General features: G+C 36.5%; 1 protein-coding gene across 3 annotated transcripts in view; it reads left to right on the top strand.

Annotated features, from left to right (window-relative positions):
* Positions 1-19122, top strand: part of THEMIS (thymocyte selection associated) — a 153287-nt gene that overhangs the window by 23223 nt on the left and 110942 nt on the right. For 2 of the 3 annotated variants that reach the window (XM_045544329.1, XM_045544330.1), the window contains exon 2: positions 13536-13694. In XM_045544329.1, the coding sequence (XP_045400285.1) occupies positions 13536-13694 (159 nt within the window). Of the gene's footprint in view, positions 1-2409; positions 2456-13535; positions 13695-19122 lie in introns of those variants that run through there. The other variant, XM_045544331.1, reaches the window with a different exon arrangement.

Genomic DNA, 19122 nt, shown 5'->3' with positions numbered 1-19122 from the left:
AACTTTCTTATCGGGTACAATGAACACTATTCAGGTGATGGACACACTAAAAGCCCTGACTTAAGCATTATAAAAGGTATTATCCATGTAACAAAAAGATTTGTACCTCCTTAATATTTTGAAATAAAACAATAAAAAGTAAATACATTTACTAATTGAGTTCCTCTTTTACATTAATTATATTTCAAATGTTTATGAGGCTAATATGGCTATTAAGTGCAGCATTGGGCAGCTCAGATGATAATCTTTCCATCACTGCAGAAAGTTATGTTGGACAGTGCCACTTTGAAGTCCCTCTGAAAGTCCCATGGTGGGAAGAAGCTCACATTTCCAATACCAATATAACCCATTGCCACTCTGTCTGCTATCTTGCTCTCCTAATGCCTTACTGCAGTTTGTGGGTTATAAATTTTCCTGAAGTTGCTTATACTACTTCACCTTGCATGCCCATGTTAAATAAATAAATAAATAAGGAGTTTAAATTATTTTGAGATGGTTGCCAAATCACATGTAGTTGTTAAGAAATATTAATAATACAGAGAGATGCCATGTATCCTTTGCCCAATTTCCCTCTATAATAAGGTCTTGCCTCACTATAGTACAATATTATTAATACAACCAGGATATTAACATTGATGCAGTCAAGATACAGGACATTTATATCATTATATCACTCACATTGGTCTTTTATAGCCATGCCCACCCCCTTCTCACTCCCCTCACCCTGTGCTTAACCCTTTTCAGTTATCAATCTGTTTAGCTTTTTCATAATTTTGTCATTTCAAAATGTTATATAAAGAGAGAACCATATAGGGTATAATCTTTTGGGATGGGCTTTTTTTACTCAGCATAAGTCTCTGAAGATTCATCCAGGCTTTCGAGTGTGTCAGTAGTAGTTCCTTTTTATTGCCTGGTAATATTCAGTAGTATGGATATACCAAAGTTTAAGTAGTCATACGTTGAAGAACATCTTGTCTGTTTCCAGTATTTGGCTATTGTGAATAAAGCTACTGTAAACATTTGTATACAAATTTTTGTGTGAAAATTCAAGTTTCGATTTTTCTTGGATAAATGCCCATTAATGAAATTGCTGGTCAAATGATGGCTGCAAGTTTGGTGTTTTCTGTTTGTTTCTTTATTCTTAAGAAACCGCCAAACTATTTGCAGAGTGGCTCTATCATACATTCTCACCAGTAAATGTACAAAGTAATCCAGTTTTTCTATACTCTTACCGGCATTTGGTGTTGTCACTATTTTTTATTTTAGTTATTTTGATGGTATGCAGTGACAGCTCATTGTGGTTTTAATTTGCATTTCACTAATGGCTAACAATGTGCTCATCTGCCATCTGTATATCCTCTTGGGTGAAATGTCTTTCATGTCTTTTGCCCATTTTCTAATTGTATTGTTTGAATTTTTACTGTTTGATTTGAGAGTTCTTTCTACATTATAGATATAAATTCTCTATCTGATATATGGTTTGCAAATATTTCTCCCAATCTGTAGCTTGTCTTTTCATCCTCTTTACATTGGCTTTCACAGAGCAAAAGTTCTTAGTTTTGATGAATTCCAATTTACCAAGTTTTCCTTTTATGGATCACGCTTTTGATGTCAAGTCCAAGAACTCTTTGTCTAGCCCTACGTCCTGAACATTTTCTATTTTATTTTTCTAAAAGTTCTTTTGTTTTATGCTTAAGTTCATAATCCATTTTGAGTTAATATTTGTACATGTATGATGTGAAGTTTAGTACAGCTGACCCTTGACCAACATGGGTTTGAACCGTACAGATCTATTTATATGTGGATTTTTTCAATAAGTATATTGGAAACTTTTTTGAGATCTGTGACAATTTGAAAAAACTCCCAGATGAACTGCATAAACTAGAAATATTAAAAAAATTAAGAACAAGTTAGGCATAAAATGTTATTACAAGTCTATTTTATCATTTAATACCATAAAATATATACAAATGTATTACAAAAAGTGAAAATTTATACAAACATGTACAGACCATACATGGTGCCATTCACAGTTGAGAGAAATGTAAGCAGATGTAAAAATGCAGTATTAAATCATAATACATTAAATTAACTGTAGCATGTATTGTACTGCTGTAATAATTTTGTAGCCACCTCCTGTTGCTATTGTGGTGAACTCAAGTGTTACCACCTTAAAACTCCATGTGACGTTAATCATCTCCACGTGAATAGTTCTGTCTCTCCAGTAAATTGCATATTACAGTAAAAAGTTATCTCTCATTGTGTTTAGTGCAATACAGTAAACCTTGAATAACACTATGGGATCCAGGCGAAGTGCCACTAGTGATGCTGGAAGTGCTCCCAAGAAGCAGAGAAATGTCATGACATTAAACGAAATAGTTGGATTGCTTGTAGGCACCATAGATCGAGGTCTGCAGCTGTGGATACCCACCACTTCAGACAGACAATTCATCTTGTAAGCAGACAACGTAAACTTACGGTATTGATAAATACAGTACAGTACTGTAAATGTGTTTTCTCTTCCTTATGATTTTCTTAATAACACTTCTTTCTCTCTAACATACTTTATTGTAAAAATATAGTTTATAATACATAGAATACACAAAATATATGCTGTATGTTAATAAAGTGTTTATGTTATCAGTAAGGCTTCTGGTGAATAGCAGGCAATTATAATAGTAGTTAAATTTTTGGTGAGTCAGAAGTTTTACTTATAGTTTTGACTGCATAGGTGTTGGTACCCCTAATCCCTGCATTGTTTAAGGGTCAAATGTACTAGTTTAATTATTTTCATTATTTTTATTTTGTGGATATCAATTTTTTCCAGCACTTTTTTGTTGTTTAAAAAGCTTATTTTTCCTCCATTAAACTGCTTTTGCAACTTTGTCCAAAATGAGATGGGCTTATTTCTGTGTGGCTGTTTCTAGAAAGTGTATATTGATCCATTAATGTATGTATCTCTTCCTCTTCCGGTACTATACTGTCCTGATTACTGTAGTCAAATAAGTGTTGAACTTTGGTAGCCTGATTCCCCTTTACTATATTCTTCTTTTTGAAAATTGTTTTAGGTTGTCTAATTCCTTTGCCTTTTTAAATTCATTTTAGAATAATCTTGTCTATACCTACAAAAAATTTTTGCTGAAATTTTGATCAGAATTGCATTAACCTGTATATCAATTTGGGAAAAATTGACATCTTTACTATGTTGAGACTTCTAGTCAATGAACACAGTCTGTCTCTCTATTTTTTGAGATCCTTAATTTCTCACGGCAGCATTTTTTAGTTTTCAGCATACAAGTTCTATACGTATTTTGTCACATTTACAACTAAGAATTTCATTTTTGGCAGCATTTATAAATTATACTATAATTTCAATCTTGGTATCCAAATGTTCATTGCTAGTTGTAGAAATGAAATTGAGTTTTTATGTTAATCTAATACCCTGCAACTTTGGTGAACTCATGTAATAGTTACAGGAGGGTTTTTTTTTTTTTGTGGATTCCTTGGGATTTTCTGTATAGATAATTATGTCATTTGCAAATAAGGATGGTTTTATTTCTTCCTTTCTGAGATGTATGATTTTCTTTCTTTTTCTTGCTTTACTTCACTGGCTAAAACTTCTAGGATTGTGTTGAATAAGAGTGGTTAGAATGGGTATACTTATTTCTGATTTTAGGAAGAAAGCATTCAGACTTTTACCATCAAGTATAATAATTTTCGCTGTTTTTTTTTTTTTTTGTAGATTCTCTTTACCAATTTGAGTAAGTTCCCTGTATTTCTAGTTTTTCTTTGAGTTGTTTTTTTTTTAAATTTTATAAATGGGTGTTTCATTTTGTTAAATGCTTTTCTGTATCAAGTGATATGGTCATATGCTCTTTTTTTTAGCCTATTAATACAATGGATTACCCTGATTGCTTTATGGATATTGAAACAGCCTTGTATCTCTGGGATAAAGTGTAGTCAAACTTTGCACATTCCAAAGAAAGGACAAGCCCTTGACTGGCTTCTTGGCAATACCATATAAGCTCTTGGACTATCCTATCTGATAAGAGTGGCTTTGTACCTTCTCAACCTTGGGCCACTCCAGATAGTTCATGGTAACAGTGTGATTTATGGTGAATGCCTGTTTTTGTTTGCTTGAGGTCCTGGGCCACACTGTATTAGTCTGACCTCTGAGAGTGGTGCTGGGAGCTGAGTAGTTAAGGTCAGTCATGTTTGCACTCCATGCCTATGTGACTGACCCCTAGTGAAATCCCTGGACATCAAGGCTCAGGTGAACTTCTCTGGTTAGCAATAGTTTGTATATGTTATTGCTCATCACTGCTGGGAGAATTATGCTCTGTCTATGTGACTCCACTGGGAGAAGACAATTGGAAACTTGTGCCTGGTTTTTCCTGGACTCTGTCATATGCACCTTTTTCATTTGTTCATTTTAATCTGTATCCTTTCTCTGTAATAAATTGTAACCATGAGTATAACCACTTTTCTGACTTCTATGAGTCCTTCTAGTAGATCATCAAACCTGAAAGTGGATGTGGGGACCTCTGATACGTACGGGTAAATGTCATTTCATTGGACATTGCGGTAGCTATTGAAGGAGTCTTTCAACAGATGCAACTGAGAAGTTGAGAAACTGAGATTCTTTCTTCACGTTGACTTAGTGTTTATTAGAATGGTCATTTGTCATAATCTACAGTGACAGCTTCCTGAAGCTGATCATACAGGATGCTGAGTTTTTATAGAAGTCTCTGCACTTCTGCACATTGTATCTCCAAATCAGGCCCAACCCATCTTCTCCAAGATAGCTGTCCATTGAACTCACCTTTCTCCTTTCCTAGCACTCTCCTCGAATTAGCCTGGATTCTTCTAGTCTCTTTCCAAACTAACTGCTAAGCGTAAATTCTATTCCCTGCTTCCTCAAGACCTGGCTTTTACTTCTTTCAATAAGAAACAGCGCTTTGATTTACAAAACCAATTTGTTTTCCTGATGTAGCACAAAGGGCAGATTTTTGGAAGTAAAAAATAGTACATTTGGTATTTTTTCTCTTTGTAATTAAAAAAATCCTAATTTTCTTTTCAGCAGGTGAGAAATTCCTTTATGTCGTACACTGAGTCCTCCTCGGTCTAAAATCTACTATATGATAACCTTTCATTATTTGATTCTTATATTCACATGAGAAGATTTTGGCAATTGTGAAAAATCTTTTTCCATTTCAATAAAGCCTATCTTTTCAAGATTATTATTTCCCTAAGTATTCAAATATTTGTTGAATCTCAGAGCTCAACAACGACTAAAATTTCTCTCTTGCTCCCTGGGAAAATAATCCTCACCTCCTTGGCTTTAATTGTGGAAGAAAGACAGGCAAAGAATCCAGTTTAGATAAGGTATTGTTTCCCTAACTTTGCTACTCAGCTTTAGGGCATTGTTACTTTTTCTACCATAGGAATTACTTCTACCACTGGTTAGCAAAGCCAAATGTTTCATATAAAGTGGCTGACTATTCATCACACAAAGATTCTGAGTTTCCTGGAAGGAAACCTCCTTCAGACATCCCTGGACAGGTACACATTTTTGAGAGGCAGAACACCATGTTGCACAACTCCAAGGATGCCTTTCACATCCATGTAAGTTGTGGTTTGAGTAGTTTTATAATTGTCAACCTATGCTTAAAGCAGTGGCCCTGAATATACTCCAATTGTTTGATAGCTTTATTTGTAGAAAGAACTACTGATGACAGCTACCTTCAAACATTTTAAGGCTTCTATGTAGAATAGTTAAAATAATTCCAATAATTCCAATTTCTGTATGATTCAAGGACTAAAAATAGTTGTAAATGTATATCCTACAGGAACAGAGATTACGCTTAATAAAATGAAAAACTTTTGAACAGTGAGAATTGCTCAAAAATAAAGCAGGTCACCTTAAAATAAATGTAATTCCATCAGGGGAAGTGTTCAAATAAATGTTGAACAACCACTTGGTAGAGATACCATATAGGGGCTCGGTCATCATAACACGTTAGTAGGGTAAGAAGGTATTTAAGTTCCTATCTGACACCGAGACTCAATGATTCAGGGGATCATTACAATAGATGGCATTTTGCTTAAAGACGTAAATGAAATTTAAACATTCTACAGCTGGCATTGGGCTGTATAAGGTTGTGATTATTATCAAGTTAGATGTTTTATCCCTCAATTCAGACACCTTCCCTGGAATAAATGATGGACTGAGGGATCTGTATTCTTTGCCAGATTTCTTTTGACTAAGCCTTTGGGAGCAAATTAGTCCAATTTGAGGGTTAAAATCTTTAAAAGTAAATATCAGCTAAGAGGGCTTAAAGGAAGCAAGATCAGTCATAGTGCAGAACTGGGCTGGGAATAACTTACACCTGGCATGCCATCTTCAACTGATGGATAGTCACCTGGAACTTTATGTTGAGAAGGATTATTAGGCCACATCTGCATTCAGCTGGAAGTATGCCATGGATGATTAATGATGAGAGGGACAAATGGTAGAATATACTACAGATATTTGCCATTTCATATTGCCTTCATCTCATGAAGGATACCTGGCATACTATTTAGGGTAGAACTCATAGAATTCATCTCCTGGATTAGCAGTGTAGGTCCAGCAACTCAAAGCATCCAGGGTCAATTAGGCTGAGCACTGCTTTGTACAACTGAGAAGAGTGTAATGTAGAAATCAGAATGCCAACATAGTAACTTGCAATTAGAACTATTACTGTCAAGTTGATTAAAATTCCTGTGCCTTTTACTTAGGGCACCCAGGCTGCTGTGTCACTGAGATAGATGAGTTAATAACACTGAGGAAGACGTTGTGTATTAGGTTATAACTTTCCTTTTTTCTATATGTTCAAATTTTACTCTAACTTTCTAACTCCTTGAGTCTACATCCTGGTTTCCTGTCTTGACTGTGGTCATAGTTTGCAGTCAATGCCTACCGGAAGTGCTTCTCAAACTCTGTGGTAAAGGTCCAATTTATTTTCTTTTTCGAATCCATCACAGGTTGGCACTTTGATAAACTATAATAGAAATACACTATAAAATGAAATTAAAGAAAGACATAAAATATCAGCACAATTTCAGTAAACTTCAAAAATTTTTATAAAAATTTATGAATCTTTACTCTCAATTTCTAAAGTATAATTCACAAGCAAAATAGTTAAGAAAGGAATTAATGCAAATGAACTTAGGGAAATATATAATATAGTGAAGCTTTATTTTTTATGTATTATGTGAACACATTACAGTGCATTAGGGTCCCTGAATAATCAATGCAATCAGTGTATTTATATTCATTAAATGGGAAGTAGAGAACAGGTTTAAGATCTTAAATGGCTATAAAGGTCTTCAGTAGACTTATTTAACATTTAAGATAAAAACATAGCAAATACATGAAAATGTATAAAATGTACTTGAAACCAAGTCCTTCCTAAAAGAATAAGCCAGCTCCCAATGCATACTGTTTGGATAAAATATTATGACATTATTTATGAAGTCATTTTGAGGGTTAAAATGTGAGTAAAATGTGGGAAATATTTGGTCAATGACAGCATCAGGAGGTGCGAAACCAGTGATTTGTTCCACCATCATTGGGAAATGTTTTGTGGACGTGTAGGAGGGACGTTCATCTCACACCCACGCCTCTCAATCCCTTTGCTCTGATATGGTTGACACAAAGAGCCACAATGATGACTTCCATCATAACCACTTGCAAACCCTCTTAGAAGTTTCCTTTAATATATTAAATTAATAGGTTCTGCCATTAAACAAACAAGTTTTTAGCTAGTGTATGAAACTGTGAATTATTCTTTCTCAACCATTAAAACTGTCATCTGAATGTCATGCACTTCACTCAGAGTGGTTGAAAATTTGAGCTTTTTTAGTTTTTGGCCCTACTATTTTAATCTGGATTTTTTTTTATCTCAGGCTCCAGTCTTTGCAACCTATAGGAGCTTTTATTGCTTCCCCATGTTTAGACTTTTTAAGTAAGGTTCACTATAATCACTACAGTCTATTGCTCATTTCTGTCATCAGGCTTAACTTCCTGGATAACACTTAACCCCAAATTCACAAAAAGAACCCCATATTCTTAGTGGTTAAACAGATTATAACTTAGTTCATCTTAGTGCAGCCATCATTTTTCTTACTACCTAATCCCTTGCCCTCTATACACGGTTATTTAGGGGGGAAGAGAATCTCTATGATCTTGAAAGATCATTTCCTATCAATGTTCAGATACACATCTTGAGAGTATATCCAGTGTGTCACTGGTAGAATCCACCCCTAGTAAGGTTGCAAGCTTGCTATTTCAGGCCTACTTATTTGTACACTGTATTCAAATATCATGTTCATCTATTTTTAGACATAGTCTTCATGTAGTGGGAATGACTTTGTCTCTACCTTACAGGGAATGGAGACCATATCTTTAGGCAAGATTGGCCTTGTAAATGTCTATCGTAACCCTAGCCTCCTTTAAGCTTCATTCCTGTGGTCAACTGTTTAGAGATTCACCTGGAAAATTAAATTTATCACTATAATGGTCTTTTAATGTCATCAATCACCATGTCTAGGGACAATTGCCAAGGAAATAGTTTTACACTTAAACATCTCCTTTACAGGGATGTTTCCTTCTTGATAATTTGCACTATCTTTAAACAAAGAATAACCACACCTATTTATGAAAAGCAAAGATGCATCTCCACTGGCAACCCAATCTGATGTGGTTCTATATACATTTTCAGACACTATTAACCATACTTTCCAGATGTAATTTCCTAACTTTTCAAAATCTATCTCAGATTATCCCACGAGCTCCCTATCATGCAAACTTAACAAGTAGAGATTCATATTATAGAATCACTTACCCTTAATATTCCTTGTCTAGGGAATTCATAAGGTACATAGCTTATATATGCATTTGATATCGAACATACCAAGTGAAGATATAACTCATGCCAAAACCTTGAGTTGACCATGCTTTAAATTGCTGATGTGGAAAGACCATTACTATGTTCACAATAATTAATTGTAATTTTACAGTAAAGCTAAGTTATAACAACATTCACTAAGGATCTACTAAGTGACAAAAACTGTGTTATTAGCTGTGGGGGGTTGTATAAATATAGTTTAGATGATGTCTCTTCTCTAGGAATTCATAATAAATTCCAAAATATATGTGACATCAATGGTCAGAAAATAATACCCTAATATCAGGCAGTGATAATAATCACGTAAGGGCAATAATGGAGATAAATGCAAAATACTATTAGAATACAGAGGAGATAATTAATTCTTATGTGGGTGTGGGGATCAAGGAAAGCTTTGATGAATATGAGCTGAATCTTTAGAATTGGTTGGACTTTGATAAGTTGACGAGGAGGTAAAGGGATGAGTGGTGTGGTATAGTGGTGGGGGCAGGGGGCAGAGTGCACTTGAGTAAAGGGAAAAAAAAACCTTCAATGTAGTTTCCTCTTTCTTGACTGCCACACATTTTTAACTTTGTAGAGAAGATGGAAAAAAAAAATCTATTGAACCAATTGTTTTGGCTGTTCTGATGTGATCACAGCATTGCTTATATGGATTGTCAAACAAGGGATGAGCTCATAAAAGGATATTAATGTGTCGTTTTTATTGAGCAAAGTAGCATTACAGAAAAGGTGATTTCAAAGGCACATGGCTCTTTCATTACAGCCTTCAGGGGCGATGTTTGATCACTGAAAACAGGCTGCTTTGTTCCAGCTTTCTCTGATGTTTGGCGTTATCCTGAATACATATGCTCTGACTTGGAAAGAATCAGTCTGTAAAGATTTAGTAGATTTGAGATTTGCATATTCATAATACAGGTTTTGTGGTTAAAATGAAATGGAAACCAATTTAATTTGTGTGTATATATATACACAAATATATTTCAGACACACACCTCAGCAAATTTTTAAAAAGTGATTAAACATATTAAGTATTTGTTCTGAGATTATGAAAGTTGGCTATTTTTTAAATCCATCATTTTATTTTATCACTAAGGGAAAAATATATTTTAAGACACATTATATTGGTAATGACAAAGTACAATAAGATTTCCAGTTTCAGGGATTTGAGATTTGCTATACATCCCTGTCACCTATCATAGATATAACTTTCTAGTGCTGGACGTCTCCGACCACTGTCCTTATTAAAAATGAGTTAAAAGCTTTCTTGGTTAGAGAAAATTGGAAGTCACAAAATATTAAGGAGAAATGTTAAAATTAGCATTTGCATGAGGTTCTTTTCCTTATATGACTGAAAGAAGTGATTTTTCTTTTTTTCAAAAGGAGAGAGATGCTTGGAAAGAGACCTGAAGAGTTAAAACCTTTTCTTGTGGTGACCAACACTCACAGAACTTTCTCTGCACAGAATTCTCTAGCTTCTATTCCCTGTGCATTGATGTGCAACCTCACCCAAATTTATCTTTTCATTTCGAATTCCAATTGAACCTTCGAAAGAAAGATGGCATTCCAAGTCAGCCAGTTTGATATACATTACATTTACAATTAGACACTCATTCCATTGAAATTAAGCCCAACAGACTTCAGCTGAAATGGGCTAGGTTAAAATTTCTATTTCATGTGACAAAGAAAAATCTTACCATGTCACTTCCCTACTTAAAATCCTTCCATTTTTCTGTTTTTACTTGCAACATCCTCCACCTCAGTGATACCTAATGCTTCTTCTGCATGGCATGATCTCCCCTCTTTGTTAGTTTTGCAGCAATCTCGAAAGAGAGACTATTTGTCATATAATACATCTGTTGCCTAGACCAAAGCTTTACCAACCCTAATTTACTTATAAATCATCTTGGGATCTTGTTAAAAATGCAGGTTCTGATTCAGCAGGTCTGGGGTCTGGCTGAGATTCTAACAAGCTTCCAGGTGATACAGTAGGCCTTTGGGTAGCAAATACCTAGAGTACAAATGACCTCTCATTAAATTGATAATTAGAAATGTAGATTCTCTGACTTTGAGGTTGCTTCAACCTTTGGCTTTTTTGTTTCTTGGTAATTTCATAAAGACTGGATGGTTGAGACTCCTATTTCTCTAGTCTCCTTTTATTACTACTTTTTCTTTCTTAATTTACATTTTAGACATTACAAACTACTTGAAGTTTCCAGAATGTATTAGGTGGTTTCACATCTCAGTCCCTTTCAAATACTATTTCCTCTGCCCATCCTGGCATCTTGTGACACTTCCTTTAAAACTCAGCTCAGCTGTCATCTCTTCCAGAAACCCTTCCCTAATCTCTTTTCCATGTAATTGCTTAATTAAATACTTCCAATATACTCCCACAATGCCCTGTATTTCCTATAATCTTTCTCATAATCTCTTGCACTTGTCTGCTTACTTTTTTGTTCCCTTCAAGACATTGCTTCTAGGAGAAAGAGCTTATGTATTCTATCTCTGATACCTACTGCCAATCACCAACATAGGTTTTTATTAAAGTTTGCTGAATGAATAAAGAAGGGAGATTGATGTATTGTAATCATGCAAAAATATAATGTAATATTTCTTCTCATGAAGTTTAAAATTGAATTGGGAGTAATAAAAACTAAACTCATAAAAAGTTAAGTACAGGGTGAGATAATACTAAAGATGTAAAATGTTAGTATGTGATTAATTGCCAAATGAAAATCGTAGCAAATAACCATTCTGAGTTCATTGGAGGAAAATGTCACTGTGGATTTATTAGTTTTTTTTTTAATACCTCAATTTCTTCCACAAACTACTTGAGACTCCTGATAACACTATGCATTGAAGTTAATAGAAGTATGAGCACATGTGTAGTAAAGGGAATACTGAGAAAAGGAGGGGGTTGTGGAAATACATACTCAAAGCATGAGGAACAGATAGATAGACTAGCTTGTCTGCAAAAATGCTCCTTGGTAAGTTATGGATGGACAGAAATGTTGGTGTGCTGGATCGTCATTTCCACTCTGCCTGGGAGGCTGACTTCTATAGGGACATCAGAGTTCCCTTGTCCTCTGGCATCTGGTGGAATTTGGCTGACGGGGTACCTTGAGAGAAGAGTGAGGTCAGGATATTTATTTTCCTGGGTTGCCTAGAACTCACTGTGCCTCCATTTAAATGGCCCCTATGTTAAACCTCCTCAAATTATTCTAATCTGAGTGTGCCCATTACCTGTTGGGACTCTGATACAATTGCAGAATTGTTTAGAGCTAGATTGGATGCCAGACTTAATAACTTTTATGACAACCATTAATGCCATAAATATGTTTTAGTGGCCTGCTATATTTCAGAAAAGATTCTATGGGGAGGTGGTTCAATAGAGAAAAATTCAGAAAACAAACAAGCCAACATAAAATCCTGTGCTCATATACTTTATATTTAGTGTGGCAAAGAGAATATAAACCATCTTGGGGGTAAGAAAAAAAATGATATATTTAAAAGCCTATCATTCTGTAGTGTTTATTTACATCAACCTTTAGTTTACCGTTTGATCGTAAAGCAATTATATGCCAGAGCTATAGTTTTGGGTTGTTCCTTTTTCATTACGGGTAGATTATTTAGAACTTTTACCTCTGCTCTTTCCTGTTGCTCATCTTCCGGTTATTTCACTGCTCACTGTCCTTTTATCAGGAGGTACAAAGGGAAAATAACGAATGAAAAGCTTAGCTTTTACATCTAGGATAAAAGGTTTGTCAGGAAAGAGACTGAAATCCTGAACTAACATGAAGCTTTTCAGTTTTATCTGGGTTGGTATGCCCCTATTGCCATAAAGATATTGACAGTTGTTTCCGGCTTGTCAAAATCCAAGAGATAAAAATGGGCAAAAAGTCTTATATTCATAATAACAAAGAAAACCAAATCTAATAAATAACTATGATGCTCACAATATAAAGTCCTGGTGAGCAGACCCCTTTGTCTTTGGTTCCCTTGGTTCCCGGATTGTATTACAACCTTGTTTGCAGTACTTACTTAGATCATTGTTGAGTCATACAAGCCCAATTCTGTGACCCAGCAAAAACAGATCATAAATCCCAGCAGTGGGAGACATGTTTCTAGTTTGACCTCGGAAAGATGAGCTAAAGGTGCTGAGGAAACCATAAATTCAATTCATAATAATGAAGGGAAAAAGGTTGTTTATACTTGGCCCAGTAGATGAAGTGAAAATCTAATATTTTTCCTAGTACATGGTATACATTTTGCCAACCTTGATTAAATTCCTTTGTAGCAGGTAGCTAAAGAAAAACTGAGTAAAACTGAGGGTTTTACCCCCATATTTTTATTTTTTAAATTTTATTTTCAAAAATTTTTATTTATTTATTTTTCCATTACACATATATATTGTATAGTGGGAAATCCAGGCTTTTGTACCCATCACCCGAATAGTGTACATTGTACCTCATAGTAATTATTTATTTCTCACCTCTCTCATTCTCCCTATATGAGGCCTTGATTCTACTTTGTTCTCCACTGTTTAATTCTTTTTTAAAAGCTGTTTTTACTCTTCTTTCTTTTTAGGCTCTATTTATGAAATGTTTGGAAACGAATGCTGTTTGTCCACGGGAGAAGTGATTAAAATTACTGGACTCAAAATTAAGAAGATCATAGCTGAAATTTGTGAGAGCATTGAAGGCTGTGAGTCTCCACAACCATTTGAACTGCCTATGAATTTTCCAGGTACAGTATAGTACAAACACTTTTCATTTGTACAACTATATTGTTAATAATCACGTACATCTACAAAACTGAAAACAATGAAAAGTCTTTTTTTCATTTTAGGATAATGGGTAAAAAGAAATCAGAATTCTTGTAGTTCAATCATTTCAAGGACTAATGCAAGGCAAATATATTCTCCCCTTGTTAATAAACATCCTTTACTTAAGAATTAATCTCTTTGGTTAAAAAATATTTAGGGAGATCCAACTTTATGCACCCTTAGCTGTGCTAGATAGTGAGAATCAACAAATCAAAGATATATTTTCATAAAGTATATAGAACTATAGTATTGCTTAAACAATATCCACCCTCTTTGTCATTCCTATTGCCATTACTCTAGCTCCTTGGATCGCTGCTGAACTTCCCTGTTGGATCTTACTGACAAGTCTGGCTGGTCTTCTTTGTCTAATTAACTCTCCTTAGCCTTCCAATATTAGCTCAAATATCATGCTGTCTGGAACACTTTTGCAGACCCTTAACCTAATCTAGATATCTATCATCTATGTTCCATAGTATCTTGGGTATGATAGCATACACCTCATTGGGTAGTCATTGATGATTTTCTTGTCTGTCTTATTCTCCAGACTAGAAATTGGAAAACTTTTCCTATAAAGGGATAGATAGTAAATATTTTAGGCTTTGCAGCCAGATGGTCTCTGTCATAACTATTCCACTCTATTGTGGTAGCATGAAAGCACCTATAGATAATGCATAAATCAATGAGCATGGTTATGGCTCAATAAAACTTTATTTATAAGAACAGGTAGCCAGCAGGATTTGGGCTGTCAAATGTAGTTTGCTGACCTCTACTCTAGCCTAAAACTCCTGGACAGATGAAATATGAACATGTGACTTTGTATTTCTGGTACCAAGCATATTTACTGGCACAGAGTATGTGCTCAATTACTGTTCATTGAATGAATGAATGAGATTCATTCATAATGGAAGCGAAAATCTTATGAGCATTTACAATTTAATGTGTTTCATGATGTGAGTGAAGTATACATGGGTTCTATGGGAGGCTTGGTAAGGAACACAAACTATAGTTGGCTGTGTTTCAGAACATGGATTCTGGAGATATCATATTTGCATCCCAACTCCCGCTGCTTTTAGTTGTATGAACTTTGCAAGTTATTTACCCTCCTCTCATGTACAATACAAATAATAAATTATCTATCTCCTAGTGTTATTGAGAAGACTAAAATATATTTAAATGCTTTGAATGGTACTTGGCATATGTCAAGGGCTATAAAAAAGTGTCAGCTTTTATTACCATTGTTAGGATATTATTACTATCATCAGGGGAGTCAGGAAAATCTTTCAGGGAATTTTTTAATTGAGCTGAGGTTTGGAGAATGAAAATGAATTAGCTATATTGAGGTGAAGATTCTTCCATGTGCTATAGTATCCTATCCACTTTCAACTGAAACCTTACCCATTGTTCAATTCTGTTTCTTCCTCATCCCTGTCCTTTACAACCATGGTTCTCAAACCTGACTGCATATTGGAATCATTTAGGGGGCTTAAAAATATTCTGATGCTCAGGCCACTTGAATGAGATATTCTGATTTATTTGGTCTTTGGGGAAGTCTGGTCATCAAAGTTTCTTAAAGCTCCCAGGGTGTTACTAATCAGCAGCCAAGGTTGAGAACCACTGCTTTATAAAAAGCCTTTCTTAAGTAGTCTAATTAGATGGAACAACCTCCTTTTTAAATCACTATAGTCTTTCATGCCTTAATTATTGCATTTATTACATTTTGCATATAATTGAGGTTATTTGCATACTTGTCTGACTAGTACCATCTGCCTAACAGATCACAAGGTTGCTGAGGGCAGAATCTGAATCTCATTTACTGCTGTAATCCCCACAGTGTTTACAGTAAGATGTACATAATAAATATTTAGTAAGTTAAAATGACTAGAACCTTTTGGTAGAAGGAGTGTTTCTTATTAGAGTAATGAAAACACGTACTTTTTGGCCAACAGTTTAACTTCGGGAGTTGCTATTTAGAATATTCCTTTGAGCTTTCAATTGGCATGATAATCTTATATCAATTGAGCAACAATTTGAAAAATATGTTTATAAAACTAGTTGTATTGTAGATAGCAGGGTTAAAATGGAAGGGTAAAGTGATTGGTGATGGTCAGGGTAGTCTTTCTTCCAAAGAGGAATCCTAGGTGGTGATGAAAGGGATCCCAGACATAGGAGTAATCCCTGCTACATCAGCAAGAGGGAGAAGGATAAAAATCAAGGATACTAATATTATTCAAAAATATCAATAGCAACATCTCTTTACTTACACTATAATTAAAACTTTCAATTTAAACTCCTAATTACATTTTAAACTCAAAAAGTCCAATACTGTTTTAAAGCATCCTTCCTTATTTATAAATTTCCCAAATTTCCTTTTGCTATGGATTTCTAATATCATTCTATTGTGGTTAGAGGAAATACTTTGTGTGATTCAATCCTTTTAAATGTATTGAGACTTGTCTTACAAACATATGACCTATGCTGGAGAATGTTGTCTATGAACTTGAGAAGAATGCATATTCTACTCTTGTTGGGTGGTGTGTTCTACAGATGTCTCTTGGTTTATAGCATTGCTCAAGTCTTCTATTTCCTTGTGGATCTTCTGTTTAGCTCTATTCATTATTGAAAGTGGAATATTGAAGTTTCTAGCTATTATATTTGAATTGTCTATTTTTCCCTTCAATCCTGTTGGCTTCATGTATTTTGGGGCTCTACTGGTAGGTGTATACATGTTTATAATTGTTACTTGTTAACAATTAACAATTGTTAATTGAAAAGTGTTATCTTCAATCACTAAGATTCTTTTTTTTGTTTGATCTACCCTATTCTTGAGGCTTTCCACTGTGTTTTGTAACTCCTTGAATAAATTCTTCATTTCCAAGAGTTTGGTTTGATTTTTCTTTAATATTTCAATTTCTTTAGTGAATTTTTCTTCTAAGTCCTGGATTTTTTTGTGTTTTTTCTTTGTGTTGATTATCCATTTTTTCTTGCATATTATTGAGTTTCCTTACAATCCATGTTTGAAATTCTTCTCTCATTTCAGTGTTCTGAATTTGGTTGATGTCCATTGCTAGACAGCTGGTGTTCCTCTTTGGGGATATGCTTTCCATTTGATTCTTCATACTTCCAGAGTTCTTTCACTGATTCCTTAACTGGATCAGGTGTTACTTCTTACCTTTAGATTTTCATTTGAATAATGACACACCCTGTTTAGTGTCTGAGCCAGTAGGTGGTGTTTGTGGGTGAGATTCGACCACACCTGTATGATGAGTCAGTAGATGCAGTAAAAGGGTGTGCAGAATGACCTCCCTATCAGTAGGTGGCGCTTGCTGGGAGGAGCAGGCTGCAGTGTTGTTTTTGGGTCCTGTAACCAGCTCTTGTTCATCTGGAGAGGCACTCTAGTGCCTCACGTGGTGGGTGGAGCCCTGGGACTTCCAGGTGTGTCCTTATTCTCCACCTCAGTGGAGCAGGTCAGGGAGTGAGTCTGGGTGGAGCTGGGTTGGGTGAGCCTGCCCTCAAGCTCCACAAATGCTGTTAGCAGGAGTCAAAGTTCTGTTCTCTGCTTCTGGGCAAAGCTGCCAGGGAGAGGCTGAAATGGTCCCACTCAGCCGAAAAGTCCGCACGTGGGAATGGGGCTGAGACCTGCAGTCCGGAGCAGGCCTCATTCCTTTCCACCCTCCCCTATTCCGCAGTTTCTCCCAGGCCTCTGCCGACAGGCAGGACCTCAAGCCAGCAGATCTCCCCCGGCTGTCATGCAGGCCGGGAGGTTCCCTGCCCAGGATGGCAACCTGGGTTGGGTGCAGGGCCTTCCTGTGGGAGGAGGGTTGCCCCTGAAGCACACCGATCTGCCCCTGAAGGCACACACACCTCAGTAGGCTCGTTCACAAATATCCCTATATCCCTTCTGTGCCCCAGGGCAATGCGATCAAGACCTGGGTTTAAGGAATCTGGTCTGCAGGCCTGTCCCCTGGGCCCTGGAGATCAATCCCGGACCCTCCCAGGGAGAGGAGTGCTGGTCTCAAGTGACCCACGGGGTGCCTAAGCTGGATCGGTGTCTCTCCACCTCAGGATTTGCTCTGCTCTCCTGGAGTTCAGGCAAGACGCACCTGGGACGGGGGGGGTGGGTAGGGAGCTCACAGTCTGAGTACCCCTCAGTCTGCTGTAGGGCCCCAAAAGGAAAGGTCCCTTTCCCTGCTGATGCCTCTGGGTGGTAGCTAAATTGTCTCTCTCGGCAGCCGCGGGTAGGGAAGGGGGAGGGGAGAATGAAGCAACATGGCGCCTGCTGGTCGGCTCCGGTTTGCGGGCCGGCAGGGAGGTGCCCTGTCCGCAGAGGATCACTGCTCACTGGCGGCAGGCGTCTCTGGGCTGATGTCCGCAGGTCTCCCAACCACTCAGGAGCCCACCGGCAGTCCGAGAAGCAAGTGAGGGGAAATTTAACTGCTCCACTTACCCTTGTTGCTGGTCTCCAAGCCTCTCGGGGGCCTTTCTCCTTCCAGTTCTCCTCCGCAGCTTCTTCTCGTGGAGTCTCGTGTAGTTTCAGGCACCCTTCCTTCCGACCCTCATCCGGTCTATGTTTGTCTGCCTGTTTATTTTTTTTCCGCTTTCTTCTAAAATCTGTCTTTCTTGCAGAGACACTCTGGCTGGCAGTTTTTCTCGTCTGCCATCTTGCCCCTCTAGACATGATTTTCTTAGTTCTTTGAATATATTTAAAATAGCTGATTTAAATTCTTTCTCTAGCAATTCCAATATCTGGGCTTCTTTAGGGACAGTTTCTATTGACTTCTTGCTACCTCCTGCAACTGTGTATGGGTCATACTTTCTTATTCCTTTGCCTTTTTCATAATTTTTGTTAAAAACAGAACAATTTAAAGGATATTACGTAGGATTTGTAGAAATTGAATTCTTTCCCCGCCTCAGGGCTTGTTGTTATTGCCAGTTGTTTGTTTAGTGAATTTTCTGAATTAAATGTGTAAAGTCTGCATTCTTTGTCACACGTGGCCACTGAAGTCTCTGCTAAGTTACCTTAGTGGACAACTGATGTCTGAATAGAGATTTTCTTCCACAACTGAAACCAAGAAGTCTTCAGTCTTTGAGGAGGGGCTCTTGTGTTCATTTGTGAGCATATCTTCAACACTCAGCCAGACAATTGAATAGTCTTGCTTGGCCTTTACTTCAGGTTCATGTACAGTCTCAAAGTTAGCCAAAATAATTGAAAGTTACAGGCCTTCTCAGGGCCTTCTTGAGTATGCATACAGTCCCGGGCATGTGCACAGATCTACTTATGTGTGTGACCTTCAAGATTCTCAGAATATGTTGGAACTTTTCAGTGTCCTTATGGAATTCTGATTTCTCAGA

The sequence above is a fragment of the Lemur catta genome, chromosome 2 (assembly GCF_020740605.2).
Source record: "Lemur catta isolate mLemCat1 chromosome 2, mLemCat1.pri, whole genome shotgun sequence".
NCBI lineage: Eukaryota > Metazoa > Chordata > Mammalia > Primates > Lemuridae > Lemur > Lemur catta.
Note: the sequence above shows the minus strand (reverse complement) of the source record. Positions and strands in the feature narration are given on the sequence as shown.